General features: G+C 42.8%; 1 protein-coding gene and 1 long non-coding RNA gene across 2 annotated transcripts in view; both read right to left on the bottom strand.

The window, feature by feature from the left end:
• Positions 1-549: 549 nt before the first annotated feature.
• kcnc2 (potassium voltage-gated channel, Shaw-related subfamily, member 2) overlaps positions 550-18,622 on the bottom strand; it is a 104,922-nt gene continuing 86,849 nt past the window's right edge. The window contains exon 4 of the mRNA XM_055511484.1: positions 550-8,253. Coding sequence (XP_055367459.1) covers positions 7,943-8,253 — 311 coding nt within the window. The 3' untranslated portion in view covers positions 550-7,942. The remainder of the gene's footprint in view (positions 8,254-18,622) is intronic.
• LOC129604573 (uncharacterized) lies at positions 8,690-13,466 on the bottom strand. The gene is made up of 2 exons (XR_008695580.1): positions 11,981-13,466; positions 8,690-10,977 (listed from the first exon to the last, which is right to left on the bottom strand). It is a non-coding gene; the product is annotated as an uncharacterized LOC129604573 (long non-coding RNA).

The following is an 18,622-nucleotide window of genomic DNA, read 5'->3' as shown; positions in this document are numbered from 1 at the left end:
TCTCTTTGTAGTCATTTATAATATAAACATGATCATTTCAGGCTTCTGCCTCTTGGTTTTGTTGTTTTAGGTTGTTTGTTGCTCAATTTGTACACAACTCTAAATTAAATTAATGTGTGAAAAAGTGTGGACTGCGGATGACGAGTAACAGTTTCATTCTGGTTTTAAAACATAGCGCAGACAGCAACATTTTGTTCCACTTTTTGTAACCAAATGCCGTTTTTCTTTTCCTCTTGTACAGCAAAAGGAATGGCGCTGAATGCTGTTTTTCATACAGCAATTTTAAATTATCTGCACAAAATTTTCAAGGTTCAAGCCTTTTTCCCCATGCGTCAGTAGCTGTTAGCCATAGCAAATGTCATTTCCTTCTAAGGTTCCAAATAACGGATATCTCTCATTTGTGACGTGTTTGTCTCCTGCCTTTTTTATATATCATATATATTTATATCTAGGAGATAATACTGATGCAGCCCAGGCGGCAGCAGCAGCAGCGGCAGATGCTTGTAGAATAGCGCTTTTTGGTGGGGTTGTGTTAAGATGACTGTAGGCACAGATATCAAATCAAACAATCAAACAAACAAATCAACAACAATAAAATAAATGGCAAAAGTTCAAAACGGAGATGGCCCGTGTGCAGCAGCATCTCTCTGGTGATGGTGATGAGGAGACCTGCTCTGTTCCACTGACCGCCCAGGGGAGACCTTAACCCAAATACTCAACAAATGTAAAATACAAGCACATATTACAAAAACAAGCAATAGTCAATAATCTGTGCCGTCATTGTGTCCCAACTTGCTTTGCCATGGTTAAAGTTTCAGCCTAAAGCAACATGAGGGAAGTCAATCTGATGCACTTAAGTATGTACAATAAAATAACTTCAATCTACTGTGGAATCTATTTACTTTTTGGTATGGAGATGACCTCCTTTACCGGTTGGATTGGAGACCTTTAAAATGCGTTTGACCGACACTCTGCAATGTCCTTGAAAACCTCAACATACCCTTGAACTGGAAAATTTGTAATTGGGATGCAACAGCAGAAAAGACAAGGTGAGTCTGTGTAAGTTAACAGATTATTTCTAGAAAATCTCACCATTGTTTTGTGTCATTATTTTTTCTACAGAAGGTCTGGTAGAAATGCATTTATTTCGATTGACCCTTCACAGAAGATATCTAAATTTCTCTCCTTTTTTCCTGTTCATTTTCACAAAAAATGGTCCAAAACAACACTTCCACCTACAAACAGCACACGTTACGACGATGACCTTGCCTCCTCTTCACTCCTCTCCTCTGCAGATTGTTTATCTCCTATCAGCGACTCACAAACTCAGTGAGTGATGAAGGCATCTATGAAACACCACAATGTTGTGAAATGTTATATATGCCATTTTCATTCCTAACATATTTTTATATCTTTAAATATGTCTATACACTGACAATTACACTGACTGAATTGGGTGAATCCAGTTCACCCAATTGTCAGTTGAGATGTCTGCGACCCTTTAAAATTATGAGAATAATGCAAACAGAGCCTGGGCAGAGCAGCTGTATTAGATTTAGCTAGAGTCTATACCTGGCTGTTAAAAGAAAATGACAGTCAGGCAGTGAAATCAATTCATCACTTGTCTCATGTTTTTGAGCAGTAAGAGTATTAATAAAACGTCCCCCATGTTATTGTTGTAATTAACTGGTTTATCAAAAATCTCGGTATAAATTTCCAGTTTCAAAATAAATCTTGCATAAGCTAAATGAAGGTAAGTTACTGCAATTACCACCAATAGTTCATTCTAACCTACATTCGGTCATGACCATCCTCTTCTTAGTAAACCTGTAGGGAGACTTGAAGCTTTGGGAACTTGGTTAGTTGCTCTGTGTGAATTCTAAAGTAGCCGCTGGCTGTAAGTCGGACTGCAAGTAAAAAGCACAATTTTTTACCTATTTCACACATACAGGTATGAACATCAAAACTCTCATATTACTATAAATAAATGTATGAATAAATAAATAAATAAATATATGTATTGATATACTGTAAATAGAGTGTGTTTGCAGGAAAACAACACAAAAAAATGAAGAGAAATATTCTTTAGTATGCAGACAAATAAATGTTACTATTGCTAAGATAGAGAGTGTTGAACTTCAGTTCTGTTTCTGCCAGGCCATAGGAAGAAAAAGCTAAAACATATAACCACTAAACATTAAATAGATGAAAACAACTGATAGATAACACATCTTATGTGTTTTTTTATGCTTAAAATTATTTACTGTAGGTTTACCCCATTTTGTTTGGGTTTTTACACTGACAAACCTATGCATTTCATTGAAAAAGACAACCAAGCTGGTGATACTGGACAATATGGAATGCAGCTCATTTGAGGTTCATTGGAGAATACTGCGCTTAGTACAGAAATTTATCATAACACAAAATGCACTAAAATTTAGCCCTTTGCTGTTAACATTTTGACACCATCTTACTCTACAAGAAAATAAATGGACTTACTGTGTTATCAGTTATATAAAAATTGAGTTTTGTTTAGTCTGTTTCATACCATATAAATAAGGACAAACAGTAAGTTCATTGTTTATATATAGAGCAGTATATAATCAGCACAGCTCTTATTTTTGTGTTGCTGAAGGATGAATATAATAGTACAAATAAAATAGTGGTGCCTTGTAGTCTCATTGCTAATAAACCAGACATTTGGCATAAAGTAACTCAACGATTGTTGAACTCACCAGCATTAATTACAAATAACACTAGAAAGTGTACTCAGCTACAGATTATTCACATTATTACTTTGAGTCCACAAATTAACAACAAAAAAAGTTGTCAGTTTCGGGCGGTTTTACTGGACAAGGCAAAAATTGGGTTTAAAATTTTCTTGTCGCTGTCTAGCTCTCATACAATAGTGGTTGTAACTTTAGGTAATTCCTCTGAAAAATGATGGTACTAGCTTATTAACAAGTGAGAATCCACGCTTTTATGGCATCTTGGAAAACAATCACAAATGTTCTGTGAAAACGTGGTTGGTTGAAATCTCCTGCATTTACTTTTTGATCACAAAGTCACCCAGGATAAATGGATTTCTTTCACAATGAATGTTGCCACAGGAAGTTACATGCTACATATATTTATTTCAAACCCAGGAACATAGAGAGCACACCGTAGCATTCTGAAGAGCACTTTTAGTTGACCATCCTACATATTCTATTTTCTTACGGCCTGTAAGTGTTGGATTGATGGTAAACTGCCTGGTCTTAAATATTGTGACTGCATAAGCAGAGACATGAGCTGATGGTAGACATGAAAGTGCAATTAAATACTTAATGCAATAAAATAATTTGTTGTACTCTGCTAGTAATATCAACTGTGTAACATTTTTCATTTTAAATACATAGTTATTCGTATCTTATTTTATCTCCTAGTTAATATTTGAACTGTATTAGAAACAGATTAGATTGAACAGAATTAGATTGGCTCATCTTAAGTTTTAATTAAAGATATGCAAATTGTTATTCTGAAACAGACAAAATATAGAGGAAAGATGGTAAATAGTTAATGTGGCAAGCAACCTGAGGGATTTTCTGTGAATGAGTGTTGTTTTACTTCTGTACTAAGTCAAGAGCAACCTGTCTTATCAGTTTCCACTGGTCACTGATAGAAGTCAATAGGAGGTTTCTTCCTCGTTACAGAGGGAGTTTTTCCTCTCCACTGTTGCTGTCAAATTAAATGCTTGCTGTATGTGGGATTTGTTGGGTTTAGTTGTGTGAGATCTTAAACCTTACTTTGTAAAGTGCCTTGAGATAACTTTGTTGTGATTTAGCGCTATATAAATAAAATTGAATTGAATTGAATTGAATTGAATACAATAGAGGGCAGACAGACAAATTGATGGCTGAATTAAATTGTTACAAATCTGAATTTTAATCCTAGCATAGAATCTTTCTTGGCGAGGGCATTTGAAAAACCTTTGTCCCCTGACTTGTTTTTATTCATGTATAGGAGAGGAATTTGTTATGGCTTGACTATTGCTATGAAATAGATATTATACTATTTAACTATATAAGTTCATTTCACATAAATACATTAATGAACAATCCCATACACCCATGTAATGTGTAAAAAAAACTGTAGGGTCAAATTCCGTTGACATTTTTGAAACAGATCCTTCTAAAATGGGAAAATAAAATATTTATGATAAAAGAATCTGTGAATCTCTAAATGGCAGATGGTTGAAAGAAGCAAGCGGAAACGGTCAGTGAGACATTTGGACTAAAGATCAGCTGAAGAAATGAAAGGAACTTGATTCATGACAGTATCACTTCTACGGTGGAAGCTATTATCCCCATTAAACCCCCCCATTGTGTTTGTTGAACTGGTTAAGAGGAAAAGAGCTTGTGGTGGAAATTTTCCATAAAGAAGCAGATGATAATCTCATAATCATATTTGTATCAGATTATATTTTGTGATCCGATAGCCTAAGACCATTCTCAAAGTCATTAAGTGAATTAGAGTTGGGGTTTTTGAACATAGTGCATTGTGTCATTTGATACGAGAGTGTTGCTGAGGTCGCACGCATGATGAGACCTCTAACCAGTGGGATAACTTTTAGATCCTTAATTGTACATTTGCGTCTAGAGCGAAAAGGAGATTCAGGGATTTAACCAGAATGATGATGCATATTGCCGCTTGTGTTGTCTTTCATCTGTAGATGAAGGATAAAACTCTTTGTAGCAGTGAATAAAGTGATTGTGAGCAAATCAAACACCAAATCAACTTTAGGATATTTAAACTCAGTGTTGTGAATTATGTGAAATTTTTCTCATTCAAAAGTAGTGTCTAAAGTTACATAGAAACATCATATGATAAAGGCAATAATCCATGTAACATAAAATGAAGTTTAACAAAACAAGGTTACAATTGATGTCTTGTAACAATCTGCTTCTTCCTGTTGAACAGTAGCGTTAGATTGTTTCCAACCTGTGTGTTGAAGTATTGACAGTTCGTTGGGGTTCTTCAGGTTGTGATCAGCCGATCACAGAGACATTTGGGGTTCGTTATCACCGCCAGGTTTCCTCCCAATGTCGTCTGAGTCACTGTCACTCCCTGTGATGTGAAGAGTCTACACGTTGTCCAGCGTCGGCAACTCAAGGCTGCTCGTGTGTGTGTTTTCTCAGGAACGTGTGTGTAGATGTTGGTCTGATAGTGTGATTCACCGGCGCAGCTTCAGGCGGCGCTTGGCTCACACCTTTAGCTGAACGGTCAACGCAGCCTCGCCTCAGTGCGTGTGTGAGCACAACGAGGGTCGTCAGTGGTGGTTTTCTCGTGTGGTGTAGATGTAGATGGAGGGTCGTCTGTTGGATCCGGGACCTTCCTGGATGGAGTTGATCCAAGTCGCTCTTTCTGCGATATTCACAGCCGTGTTGGTCGTCAGAAGGACCTGGAAGGGGCCTCACCACCGTTTGGAGTCCCAATGCTTCCTCCTGAACTCCTTAACGATCGCCCAGTCTACCGGTTGGATGGTGTGTAATGGTCCTGTCGACTGTTTTCACCTGTTGGGAAATCTGAATTGTGGGGAAAAAGTGTTTGGGCGGCACGGCTGCCATCAGGCCCAAACCAGACTCCATGGCTACAGGTGGAACCATTCGTCAGCCAGAGTCTGCGTTCCTGTGAGGTACAAAATGTTTAAAGCACAGGGAGAGAGAGGAGGAGAGGGTAGAGAGAGTTGGAGAGGGAACGAGGATCAGGAGAGGGAGGGGTTGTTGGGCAGCGACCTTCGCAGCAGCGTCTGCAGCTGCATGTCGGCAGAAACAAAGTCGTCACTGATGGTGCGAGTCGGACAGTTACAAACAGCATTAGCTGTAGGCAGCAGGACAACGTCCAGCAAAGCAGAACCTAATCATGATGTGAGATAGGTTTGCAATCAGACTTCAAAAGCTTCCTATGCTTCCACAGAGCATCTGTAGAGTCTGTGTAGATGGTAACAGACTTTCCTTCTGCTAGTTTACTAGCTTCAGTCAACGCGATCAACTCTGCAGCCTGAGCAGAGTAGTGTCTTAGCAAAGCCAGACTTCAAGACGACCTCTTGATATTAACGTTCAGCATGTTGAGTAAGGTGGTGTTGCATCTAAGCCATCGGCTGTAGAAAGATGTAATCTATTTCAAAAGAATCAAAGTATGAGGACAAAAGAACAGAAGTCGTACAACCTGATCTCTCATTCACTGTTTGAGTGAAAGGTCGCATAGGGTCAGATCAGGGAGACCCAAAGTAGGAGCTAACTGAAGAGCAAGCATGAGGTCGGTGAACGTTGTTCAGCCTCAGACGTCCACGTGAGAAAAGAAGTGGACGATGAAAACGTCTGCATCAGAACCCTGAGTGGGGCCTCAGAGAAGGTAAAGTTAGGAACGAAAGTCCTACAATAAGAACAAAGACCTAGAAAAGATATCAGCTGTTTTTTACGTGCACGGTTTAGGCAGGTCTCAAATTGCTTTAACTCAGTTGGGTGAGATGGATTTGCCATCAGCTGTAATTACAATGACCCAGAATAATGTCTGAATAAACTGTAATTTAGACAGGCTCTCTTTGTGGCCTGTAGCATCCAATGTTTCAGTACCTTAGTGGTGTCTGCAGTAACACCATCTATGGCTCCTTTAAGAGGGTAAAATAAATAAAAAGTTTTCTAAAAGTATGCAAAGCAGGTGAATATGTCACATGGGGTCAGAAGTCTCCACCCCGTTGACATCTGTTCACGAAAGGACCCGCGTCCTGCATCTGTCTCCATCATGTTTTCACAGAGGGACGTGTGGAACTGTAGAATAAACATCAAAAATCTTTTTGTTCGTTAGTAAAAGAAATCGCAAGCGCAGACCTGTGTTCATCCCAATAGAGGGAAGTTGAGGTCAGTTTGTCAGTGTGTGTGTGTGTGAAATCATAAACAAGCTGTGATGCAGCCTGTGTGAGGGCCTCAGTTACAGCCCCCTCTCAGCAGCTAATGATAAAAGGCACAGCTGAGCTGAAGTTAACACCAACAAAAGAGGGATTATTTAGAATGTCTGTAGACGTGACCTGCACTCCGTCTGGAGTGGAAATCAATCAAATACCTAAACTACACACGATCTCTTCCTAAAAATTTAACTGGGCATAAATTTGAAAGCAAAAATGAATGTTAAGGTGTCTTGCTGTCAGATGTTGCACAAGACAGTGAAACAGTAAGTTTTTCTTTAATAGTCTGGTACGTACAGTAATTATTATTACTTCTCTCTAATAGTCGTCTTCCCTTTAATAGTCATTAACAGTCTGTTTTAGTCGGTCTCAGTCTTCCTATAGTCTGTTTTTTTGTTTCTTTTTCTACAGTCTGTTTTGTTTTCTCTATAGTCTGTTTTGTTTCCTATAGTCTTTTAGTCTGGCCAGACAAACCTATATTGTGCACAAACCCTTTTAGAAACATAGAGGATTTTATTACTGAATTAGTTGCAAATTGAAATAGTTTAAACCCATCAGACTGTAAAGTCATGCAGCAGTTGTCATTTAGCTGTTTGTCATCATTTTAAAATCACTCTGGGATTTTTTTTTTTTGAGCAGAAAGCGATTCTTCATTGCGAGCAGATAAGCATGAACATGAATTTGAGCGTGTATCAGCTGTAAGCGTGTTTCTTCATTGCATGTATGAATGTGTGTGTGTGTTTGCGGTACCGTCTTGTACGTCACGTGAAAAGGAACCGTCACCTTCCTCCTTCCCCAACCATCAGTCTGATGTGAGCGCCAGTGGGTGAAGCCTTTCGATGGGACAGTTGTTCCTCGATGACAGACCTTTCCTGAATCCTCAGATGCAGCTCTATTGGGCCGATCACGTCTGAAGCCTCTCCTGTTGTTTCAACCAGTGTCTGTGTCAGAGCACGTCTTCTCTGCTGTTGCTCTGTCCTTGTTTTCCTTTGCTGATTGTCATAAGCAGGTGTCTGTCAGACACACACGCGTGTATGACAGTTTCATGGCCTCTGAAGCTTCAGACACAGTCCTTTCATGCTGGTGCAGGGCTTGTAGTAGCTGGTTCATCTGATGAGCCCAGAACGTGATGGCTGCAGACGTTGTGAGAGTCGCTGAGGCGTCCATGCTGTGGTCTGTGTCCTCCAGCTGCTGTGGTGTCAGAGCTTCCACCCTGTTCTGGTTGTTGGTTGGCGCTTCTTCTCCTTTGGTTCTTCTGCTGATGGTGGGAAAGGAGTCCAGATCCGGATTTACCCTCATCGCGCTCAGTTCTGCATTAGGACAAAGAGCAGAAACAATGGGAGCATTTGCTCTTGACATGATGTGTGTGTGTGGTGTATGTGTGTCTGTGGCAGAGTGCAAACAATTCTTCCCCAGAGTTGTTATCTCCTTTCTTTCCGTTACTTTCATCTTTTGTTTCTTTTAGGGCTTTAGTTTTCATAGTTTTGCTTTTTCAAATCTCATCTTTTGTATCTAACTTTTCTTTTAAAAGGTGCATATGTCTTTTACACAAGTGATTCTCCTTTTGAACCCATAACCAGTTTCCCACTCATGGAAACATGAAACGCACTAATAACTATATTTACTTTTTACTTTTAATTACTTTTACTTTTGTAATGCTGCAGTCTGGTGGTGGAGACTTAGATCGCCCCGAACCCATCTTTCAGAGTCCCGGTGGTTTTCTGCCTTAGACTTTTTTGTGTTCCGGCCGGAACCTTTTTTCGAAATTTCTCTTCCACGGACGTCTCCGTAGAAAGGGAACCGCTCAGATCAGCGACAGGGTTCTCGGAAGTGCTCCCTCACCGTCAGGCCCCTCTAAGACCCGGGTCCCTCGTATCTCAAAAACACTTCCCCCTGCAAACGCGCTCCGTATTTCAGAAGCCGTCTTTTATTTCTTGTCCACACCCTTTGGACTGCGCTCAGATCTGCACACTGGTCTGTATCCTCAGTACAGACAAAACAAGCTCGGTCCCACGAGCCAACCCTTAGCAACCACCGTCTCGGCCACCAGGGCAGACTTTGACCTAATTAATTTTACCCGAATATTAAATTTTAAAATTATAATTTTTTCCTAATATTATATTTTGGATGTTTTCAGCCAAATAGTTGTTTTAGAAATATTTTTGTCTCTAGTCCTAGTTATATTTTCTTTTGTCGTTGTTTTAGTCTAGTAGGGGATGCTTTAGAATTAATTGTTATTTGCCTTACTTTCCCTAAACCAAATGATCAGAGCCAAGTCAACCCGAATACCTGAAACCAATTTCAAACCCGTTTTCTTTTTTTTTTTCTTCGATAAGTCGCAACAAAACGGAATCTCTCTCACCGGGCCGGGTAGAGGTTTTGTGTTCGTTGGATCTCGTCAGAGGCGATCCAGACGGGTGAGCAGTCCTCCCACTCAGAACAGCTGTAGAGGTTTGGAGGCTGAGCGACCCTAGTCCTCAGGACTATTGTCCCTGGTCACACCGTCCAGACGACCTGCAGCGGATCCTGTTCGTAGACGCCAATTTCTGTGGTGGAAATTTTCCATAAAGAAGCAGATGAGAGAGAGTTGTCCTTTTGTGCGATTTATTGAAATAATAAAGAAAATAAAAATAATGGGGAAAGCAAAAAAAAGCATGGATGTTGATCGTGCACATCAACAAACCAAAAACCAGCTGGGGAGATCAGTGCACACACCACGAAGGTGTGATGCAAAGAGCCCACGATCCTCAAGTTGCTTCTGCCTTTTAACCCCTTTCTCTGTCCGACTAGGGTGGAATGGCTTTCTAACCCAATCAAATTACATGCACCATCTCCTCCCTGTCGCAGTGTGTGTGAAGATATTTACATTCTCACACCTGCATTGCTGACGTCCAACTATCTGTGAGAAAGGAGCACCAAGTCTCAACAGACAGAGACACAACTCCCTGACCTTGGGTTTGGGAGCTAGAGTTGAGAGTCTATCAGGCAGAGACAACCATTGAACAATGTAGGTGAAATGTCAAGTGCATACAGTAAGACAAAACATAAGGTATTAATTGCAGAACATAAGTCATAAATCATATAATAACTGCATAGAAATAAGGAAGAGACATAAAAATAAGGAAGAGACAATTTTTCCCATAACAAGCTCACGGTGACATCATCAGACCCGAGGAGCATTTGCAGCGGCTCGCTGGATCAGTTTGGCGGGTCCCTGGATGCACGGCTCATTGGGCACACATTGTGCCCACTCCCACTTCTCAGCCTTTACCTGGGCTATCATTTACATTTTGATAGGTCTCTACCAGTGGTGAATACTGATTTCTGCCAAGGTCAAAGCTGTAACACCTGACAGAAGAGAGCAAGCGGGAGAATCTGCAATGACTGTGGCAGAGGGTGCAGGAGGAAGAAAATGGGACAGGACACTGAGAGAGACATTGAGCAAACGACTGAAAATGAAGAGTGAGCGGACAGAGATGTGAGCAGACAGAAGGTCTTGACATGTTATAAATGCTGCAGATCATTGGGATGGGCATGTGTCTGTGCATATTAGGATATGAACTATGTCATTCTATAATACGGAGATAAACCAAAGGCGTGAAAGGAAGGACACCCATTCATACTATAATGACCTTGATCCAGAGCGCGAGGAACTGTCAGCAGGCATAAGGAGTGATGGATGGTCCTAATCGTGTTGGTGTTTTATTCTGTCTTGGGAAGAAAAGTCAGTGCCATAAAAAATCACTGTAGAATTGTGTCTAGGAAAGAAGGTGTTATGTGCATATATGATTACTTTTATGTGTACATAAATGGATTTTTACTGAAACTGAGTACACTAATTTTTTCAGCTTTGGATAGTGACCAATTGCGACTAAACATTAAAGGTTTTGCTCATATTCATCCAACTTTAAAAAGACACTGGCTTAACAGGTACAAGGTTGGACAATGACAGCGGGGGACAAATCACTGACCTTAAGTGACAGCGATAAGTGGTCTTCATCTTTTGTCTTGATGCATTCAGGAGAAGCAGCGACCTTGGGATGCATCATTGGGAATTCAATGTCACAGCATAAGGTTTGTGTCCTACTTGAAACCTTGACTATCACAGAGGCCGTCACAGTTTAGAGTGACGGAACATCTGTACAGTTCTTGTTGACATTTTAAAGTAAATAATTAAAATAAAAAAAGTGTATAACTTTACAGATTTGCATGTGAAACTTGGTCAGAGAAAACCTCGTCTTGTTTGTCATGATGTATTATCTATCCGTCCACACAAAGACATTCGCACACACACATTTTATAATCAAATATTTAAAGTCTCCTTGACTACTTCATGTTTATTATATGTGGTTCATTTTTTTTGGAATTTAGGGGTTTAAAGTTAGTCTTTTTTAGTAATTGTTATGAAAGTCAGATCATTAGCAGGCACTACAGAGGAGAGCTGTTAGATTAAACAGTAATGTACAGCCTTGTTTTCCTGCGTAGTCTCTTAGGTATCCATGTTGGTTCATGCGTGTTTTATTCTGCTGCATCTGTGGTGCAGCTGTTTAATCATTGACAATTCCCCATTGTAGTTGATTGGAGACCTGCAATTATGTTTGTCATGAGTGGATTCAATAGCAAACCCACTTTAATCTAAATTTCTCTTACATAATCTTCTTCTAATCTGATGCTACTTTGGCCGAGAGTGTATGCAGTTGCCATAGTGATCTTTGGGAGGATAGATGCCATTTGAAGGGCAAATCGGGGAATGGCCCAGTGAATGGTCTGAATTAGGAACGCAGCTGACTGTTTCCCAGCTGAGCCTAACACTGCACACACACACACACACACACACACACACACACACACACACACACACACACACACACACACACACACACACACACACACACACACACACAAACACACCTTCTGGTTCTGTAATAGACACACCTATTTGGGTGATAAAGGAATAAAAACAGGAAACTACAATGAAAACAAGGACAAATTACTTCTCTTTGTGGAAGAAAGGAAGTCAAGCCTGATCATTTGTACCTGCTCTCCTTCCCTGCCACATCCTCCCGATTTGCCGAAGTGAGGGCGAAGCGAAGCCCCTACTCTGCTCCAATCACCAAACATTTAGCTTCTCAAAAATTGTGTTATTTACTTTTGTCTTTTAGCAGCAGGCAATAGGTTCAGCGTCTAGTCGGCAACGTGTCATTTGTGGTTTTGCCTGAATGTGTTGTGAGTCTCCTCCCAACCTCAGAGGGCGGCATTGAGTAGCTGTTTCCTTCCGGGAACATCATTAACTGGGGGACTATTTAAGTGGAGGATGGAGACTCCTCCAGTTGTCAGTGTGTCATGGTGGACTCTCTGTTTGCATCTGGCTTCATGTACGACGGTTGGTTTTTTTGTTTAGTTGGATTGTGAACAGCCCTGTTACTCCTTAATTTGGCGATGTTTGTAGAGCGATGTAGAGCCTGACTCTGTAGTGTGTGAAAGCCTTGTTACTCTTTGTTATATTTTGCCTACTCAGCGCAGCGAACTATTGTGTCCTGATTTTGTTTGGAAATTACTTCTGTTTAGTATTATTCCTTTGTCTAGTTTGTTTGGTCCTGCTTCGCAGTGCTCCCCAGTTTAGTTGATGAACCTTTTTCCTACTCTGTAGTGATCCTTTGTTTTGTGTAGTAATATTAAAAATTGTTTTGTATTCTTCCATCCTCGCCTGTTACTGCTTGTGGGTTCCGTTTTGTCTGGTCTTGGGTGTTTGTAACAGTACACACTGACCAAACATGGACCCAGCAGCAGGAGAGGAGGTCTGGCAGGCTCCGGGCCTTCGCAGTGCTAGTTTTTTACTCGACAGCCCACGCACTACAGCCCGAGCTGAGGCCTTGCGTACTCTGCGGGAGATCGGCAGTGAACCAGCGTCTTTAGAGGCGATCCCGTCTTCCCAGGTTAGACTAGCCCCTCCCGACAGGTTTTACGGGGGTGCCTCTCGTTGCCAGAGTTTCCTGACCGCGTTACGGCTAAAATTTAGAGTGGAAGCGGGGCTGTTCCGATCTGAAGGGGAGAAGGTGGCGTACTGCATCTCGCTGCTAGGAGGAAAAGCGCTAGAGTGGGGTGCGGCGGAATACGAGATCAACGCAGCCTGTGCCGCCACTTTCGAGGGATTCGCGGAGGAACTCACTTCCCTGTTTAACCCTGTTGCGCATCGCCGAGTGGCGGCAGCCAAACTGTTCCACCTGTTTCAAGGACGTTCCTCCTTAATGGATTATGTGGTACAGTTCCGCACGCTGGCGGCCGGGTTGGATTGGAGACAAGAGACCTTGTGTGATCGTTTTTATGACGGTCTCGCGGACGAGATCAAAGATGAGTTGGCGGGGCACGTACTTCCGGATAGACTGAGAGATCTTGTGGCGCTGGCGGTGGCGATTGGCCAGCGTTTCGCACAACGCGAGGCGGAGCGGGGAGCGCTGCGTCGCAATATCAGTCGACCTCCATCGGCAGCAGGGATTTCACACCACAGCGGACCCGGGCAGGTTCAGCCGTTCATTCCAGGACGACGAGCGACGAGCGCAGGAGCCCAATCTGCAGCCGACGCGGGGGAATTCCCTACGTCACGTCCACGTCATCCGTCTCCGCCCACCCGCCAGGTGCCGGGGGCTTTTCCCCAGGGCGCTCCCATGACAGAAAGGGAGGAACGAATGGAGATCGGAAGAGGTCATCTATCGACAGAGGAGAGACAGCGTCGTTTCAACTCTGGACTGTGTTTGTACTGTGGGGGTCCGGGTCATCGCGCTAACCAGTGCGCGTTCAACGGCAACGCTCGCCAGCCGGTGGAGAGGCGCTGACGAGCTTCACCGTGAATTTAATCTCCCTCTCCAAACCATTGTTTCCAGCTACTCTGTCAGGACCTCTGTCGGCGCGAGAGCCTCCCGTGTTTGTGGATTCCGGAGCTGAGGGAAGCTTCATAGACAGGCAACTTGCTCAGGAGCTGGGGCTCAGACTGATTCCAGTACAAGACCCCATGGTGGTCCTGTGACTTCCTTCTCCGCGGCCAGACGAGAGTGGCCATATGGGCTAACCGCCGTCGGTCTCCAGCTCCGGAGTATCGAGTCGGGGACAAGGTCTGGCTTTCCACCTCGAACCTGCAGCTGAAGGGTGCTAAGCGGAAATTGGCACCCAGGTTCATAGGAATGTTTGAGGTGACCAGGGTGGTCAACCCTGCAGTGATGGGAGTGGACCTCCCTCCCTCCCTGCGCGTTCATCCTGACTTTCATGTTTCTTGTTTGAAGCCGGTGGTGGACTGTGATCTGGCGCCCGCCTCCGACCGCCCTCCGCCCGCCCGGGTGATCGACGGGGGTCTGGCTTATACGGGGCAGGAGTTGCTGCGTTCCAGACGGCGGGGCAGGGGGCTCCAGTACCTGGTGGAGTGGGAGGGCTATGGCCCCGAACACCGGCAGTGGGTGGCGCCGAGGTTCATCTTGGACAAGGGTGTTATCAGGGACTTTCATCGGAACCATCCTGCGGAACCCCCCTAGGTCGCCGGGGGACGACTGTTGGGGGAGGGGCTCTGTGAGTCTCCTCCCAACCTCAGAGGGCGGCATTGAGTAGCTGTTTCCTTCCGGGAACATCATTAACTGGGGGACTATTTAAGTGGAGGATGGAGACTCCTCCAGTTGTCAGTGTGTCATGGTGGACTCTCTGTTTGCATCTGGCTTCATGTACGACGGTTGGTTTTTTTGTTTAGTTTGGATTGTGAACAGCCCTGTTACTCCTAAATTTGGCGACGTTTGTAGAGTGTTGTAGAGCCTGACTCTGTAGTGTGTGGAAGCCTTGTTACTCTTAGTTATATTTTGCCTACTCAGTGCAGCGACCTATTGTGTCCTGATTTTGTTTGGAAGTTACTTCAGTTTAGTATTATTCCTCTGTCTAGTTTGTTTGGTCCTGCTTCGCAGTGCTCCTCAGTTTAGTTGATGAACCTTTTTCCTACTCTGTAGTGATCCTTTGTTTTGTGTAGTAATATTAAAAATCGTTTTGTATTCTGCCATCCTCGCCTGTTACTGCTTGTGGGTTCCGTTTTGTCTGGTCTTGGGGGTCTTTGTAACAGAATGAACTTGCTGGAGAGTTTGTTTGTAAGTATTTGCAGATCACCAGAGACATGAATTCATGAGTCCACATGTGTTTTTTTTACCCTTTACTGGCACTATGTTTGTTTTCCTTGCAATTTTATAATTTTAAGACATCATTTTTGCAGTTGCCCCTTTGTTAGTTTGAGCACCCCACAGTCACTGTATGTCTGAATAAACCAATATATTTTTGTGTAATTAGTAACACAAACATAACCTCTCAAACAAAACCAAGGTTCAGCATATTTGCTGAACAGCTGTGAACACACACTATATATGTACATATGAATGGCAGTCAAGGTCTTCATTTCAATCGCAGTAGAGCTGTGTTGGTGGAGACCAGACAAACCATCAAAAAAAAACATCTGCCAGGTTTTATTTTTTTTACACGCTGACCAGGTGTGTGGGCTTTGCTCAATAAGCCTTGTGTTTACTCAGCAGTCATAAACACCCACTCCGAGGCCTTTGCTTGTCATTATTTTCCTTCTGAACAAGAAGACTTCCTCTGTTGGCCAATCAGAACAGAGCGAGATGAGGGGAAAGGGGAATGTTAATTAACGCGGGAGCTAAAACAAGTATTTGCATAATTTGGCATACAGTTGGGAGTTTCCTCATTGGACATTTGACACTTAAACGCTTAATAAAACACACTAACAGATGCAGGACTATTTATTTGTATTTGACAAAGACACCATAAATGAAAGACTCGTGACTCCTTTGCTGGACAGCTTTCCCTCTTTATAAAGCAGTGACAAAATAAAGCAGCCATATTTGAAAAATTTAACTCTGTCCACACAAAGTGTTTCCCTGTCCTGCATGCACTAGATGTGAAGGCCTGCCAACATTATGCCAGATGGCTTTCTTCTGCAGCACAGCTTCCCCATATGCTAACCCGCAGTAATGACAGTCATCAGACCGCATATGGAACGAGGTTACGCCACAAATCCCCCTGCAAAGGAATTCACATATTTGTTGACATATTTGGGTGGTAATTACCTGTAATATGTAAGGTTTATTTATTTCCTCATTATGATTTTGTCTGAAAGTGTATATAATGAAGATTTAAATGGTTTGCTACAGTAGGAACATTGTTATTAAGGCCAAAGTATTTGGTACTATAACATTCATCTTACATATGAGGTATATTAAATCTATGAACATACGTGTTAATAGGTGAACCTATTTATCATAACACCACTTTTGAGTGACACATTTATGGGAAATGACAATGTTCACTCTATCTGATTAATCAGCTCCGGTCAAACATTGGACCGTCTCGTTTGTCATCTGCCAGCAGCGCATGAGGACAGTCATTAATCCTTTGTTCCGTTTCATATCTGCCGGTCCTCGACCAAATCTGCCAGCAGCCGTCTGACTTCAAATTGTCCACTTTACATTCTGAGCAAATGTTAGCATGGATGATGGCGAGGCCTTTCATTCAGGAGCTCAGAAGAGATGAGGTGATAAAACAGCATTTTCTATGGCTGAAGCTCTACTGAAAGCTCCAAGGACGAATCTTTGTGCAGCCAGAGAAAATCTCAGCACCTTCAGCTAAAGGTTAACAACTCAAATTCAGCATTTCCCAGTCTCCATGGAGACAAGATAAAGACTTTTTTTTATTATGACATACACTGACTTGAACACATTTTTTCGATGTATTGTCAGTTCGAGCAGGACAGAACTCAGAACTCTCGTTTGTTTTATAATGAGATCGGTTTAGGTTTTTTGTGCAGTTTAACATTTTTTCATCACTCATCACAGGCTTCATCAATCTACACGAACTTCAAAACAAAAATGTGACTAAAGCGAAATAGAGTTTGGTAACTTGATTGGCTGGTGCACTGTATGAGTAGGGGAGCTAGAGGAGCTTGTGGAACCCTAGACCTTTGGACCATGGACCATGAGTGCTGTTTTTTTAATTACTTGAAACAAACTAACAACTAACACAAAATCATATGGATCTGACATTCAATGAGTGTCTTTCAGCCAAACCTTGGACAATAAAACAATTCAAAGCAATGTTTTCAACAGCTTTATTAGATGGCTGTATGGATAGATAGTTCTTCTAGCTACAGCCAGTGTTGTTTGATAAGTTTATGTTGTGTTTTTTGTTCATGTTCTGTACTATACAGTATGTCCCTAACAATACATGGCTTTACTATGCAGGAGCAGTTACTGAGCAGTAGCAATCAAATCTATTGTATCAGTCACTGTTAATGCTGGTCCTTTTTTTGAGCAATCTCAGGCGGCACAGTACACATTCCATGCAGTAATTTCATACAGTTTTTCCAATGTATGTTTTGGAAACATCTCTTTTTAATGTATAATAATATGAATATACTTAAGACTATAATATACTTGAAACAATAATGGTGACAGTATGTTTGGTGAACGTATATGGTGTGGCGGCACGGTGGTGCGGTGGGTAGCACCGTCACCTCACAGCAAGAAGGTTCTGAGGTTCAAGAAGATTCCCGGAGGCGGCCCTGGTGTCTTTCTGTGTGGAGTTTGCACGTTCTCTCCGTGTTTGCGTGGGTTCTCTGGCTTCCTCCCACAGTCCAAAGACGTGCATTAGGTTGATTGGCCTCTCTCCATTGCCCATAGTGTGTGAGTGTGTGTGTGAATGGTTGTCTGTCTCTGTGTTGCCCTGCGATGGACTGGCGACCCGTCCAGGGTGGACCCTGCCTCTCGCCCATAGCTGGGTTAGGCTCCAGCACCGCCACGACCCCACATATGGGAAAAAGCGGCTCGGAAAATGGATGGATGGATGAAAGTATATAATGTTGTGATTGTGTGATTCACTGCATTACTAATGGCACAGATGCCGGGAACCATCATGAAAGCCTCGCCATGAATGTTTATGTTTGTGCGGACGTGCCCGTGCTGGGTCGCCTGCTGAGATTACTGCCAGTCCCCACAAGGCAAACATCTGGTCAAACATCTCTGTGGATTTTGTTACCGGTTTGCCTCCCGGAAGACATGGTGGTCCGTAGTTAGTTGCCTTCGTTTGGTCAGACTTTTGTGCGGCCATTGGAGCGTCGGTCAGTCTGTCCTCAAGGTTCTACCCCCAGACAAACGGACAGACAAGGAGGATCAGATCAGAAGAATCAGAATGTCGAAGTCATGCTTTGATGTATGGTGTCCTCACAACCGTCATCATGGGTTTGACAGCTGCTCCCCTTTTGGGGTGCCTTTGGACTGCCTATGGTTTTTAACCTCTTTTGTTCCTGTCTCAGCAGGCCCAGGGCGTGACTCCATCCATTGGTTCTTTCATCAAGCGATGCCAGTTTACGTGGACAAGGGTCCGGAGTTTCCTTCTGCGGGGACAGGAGAGGGAAGCACACCAGGCCAACCGTGGATGTACCCAGGTTCCATCGTACAAGATGGGGGACAAGGTTTGGTTTGCTACCAAGCATTTGGAGTTGGAGGACACAAAGAAGAAACTCACCCAGACACCCAGATTCATTGGACCATTTGAAGTTATCAAAGTCATTAACCCCGTGGCTATGAAGCTAGCCCTCCCTGCCTCTATGAGGGTCCATCTTGTGTTTAATGTGTCTTGTTTGAA

The sequence above is a fragment of the Betta splendens genome, chromosome 9 (assembly GCF_900634795.4).
Source record: "Betta splendens chromosome 9, fBetSpl5.4, whole genome shotgun sequence".
Taxonomy (NCBI): Eukaryota; Metazoa; Chordata; class Actinopteri; order Anabantiformes; family Osphronemidae; genus Betta; species Betta splendens.
The sequence above is the reverse complement of the archived record's forward strand: the minus strand, read 5'-3'. Positions and strand labels throughout refer to the sequence as shown.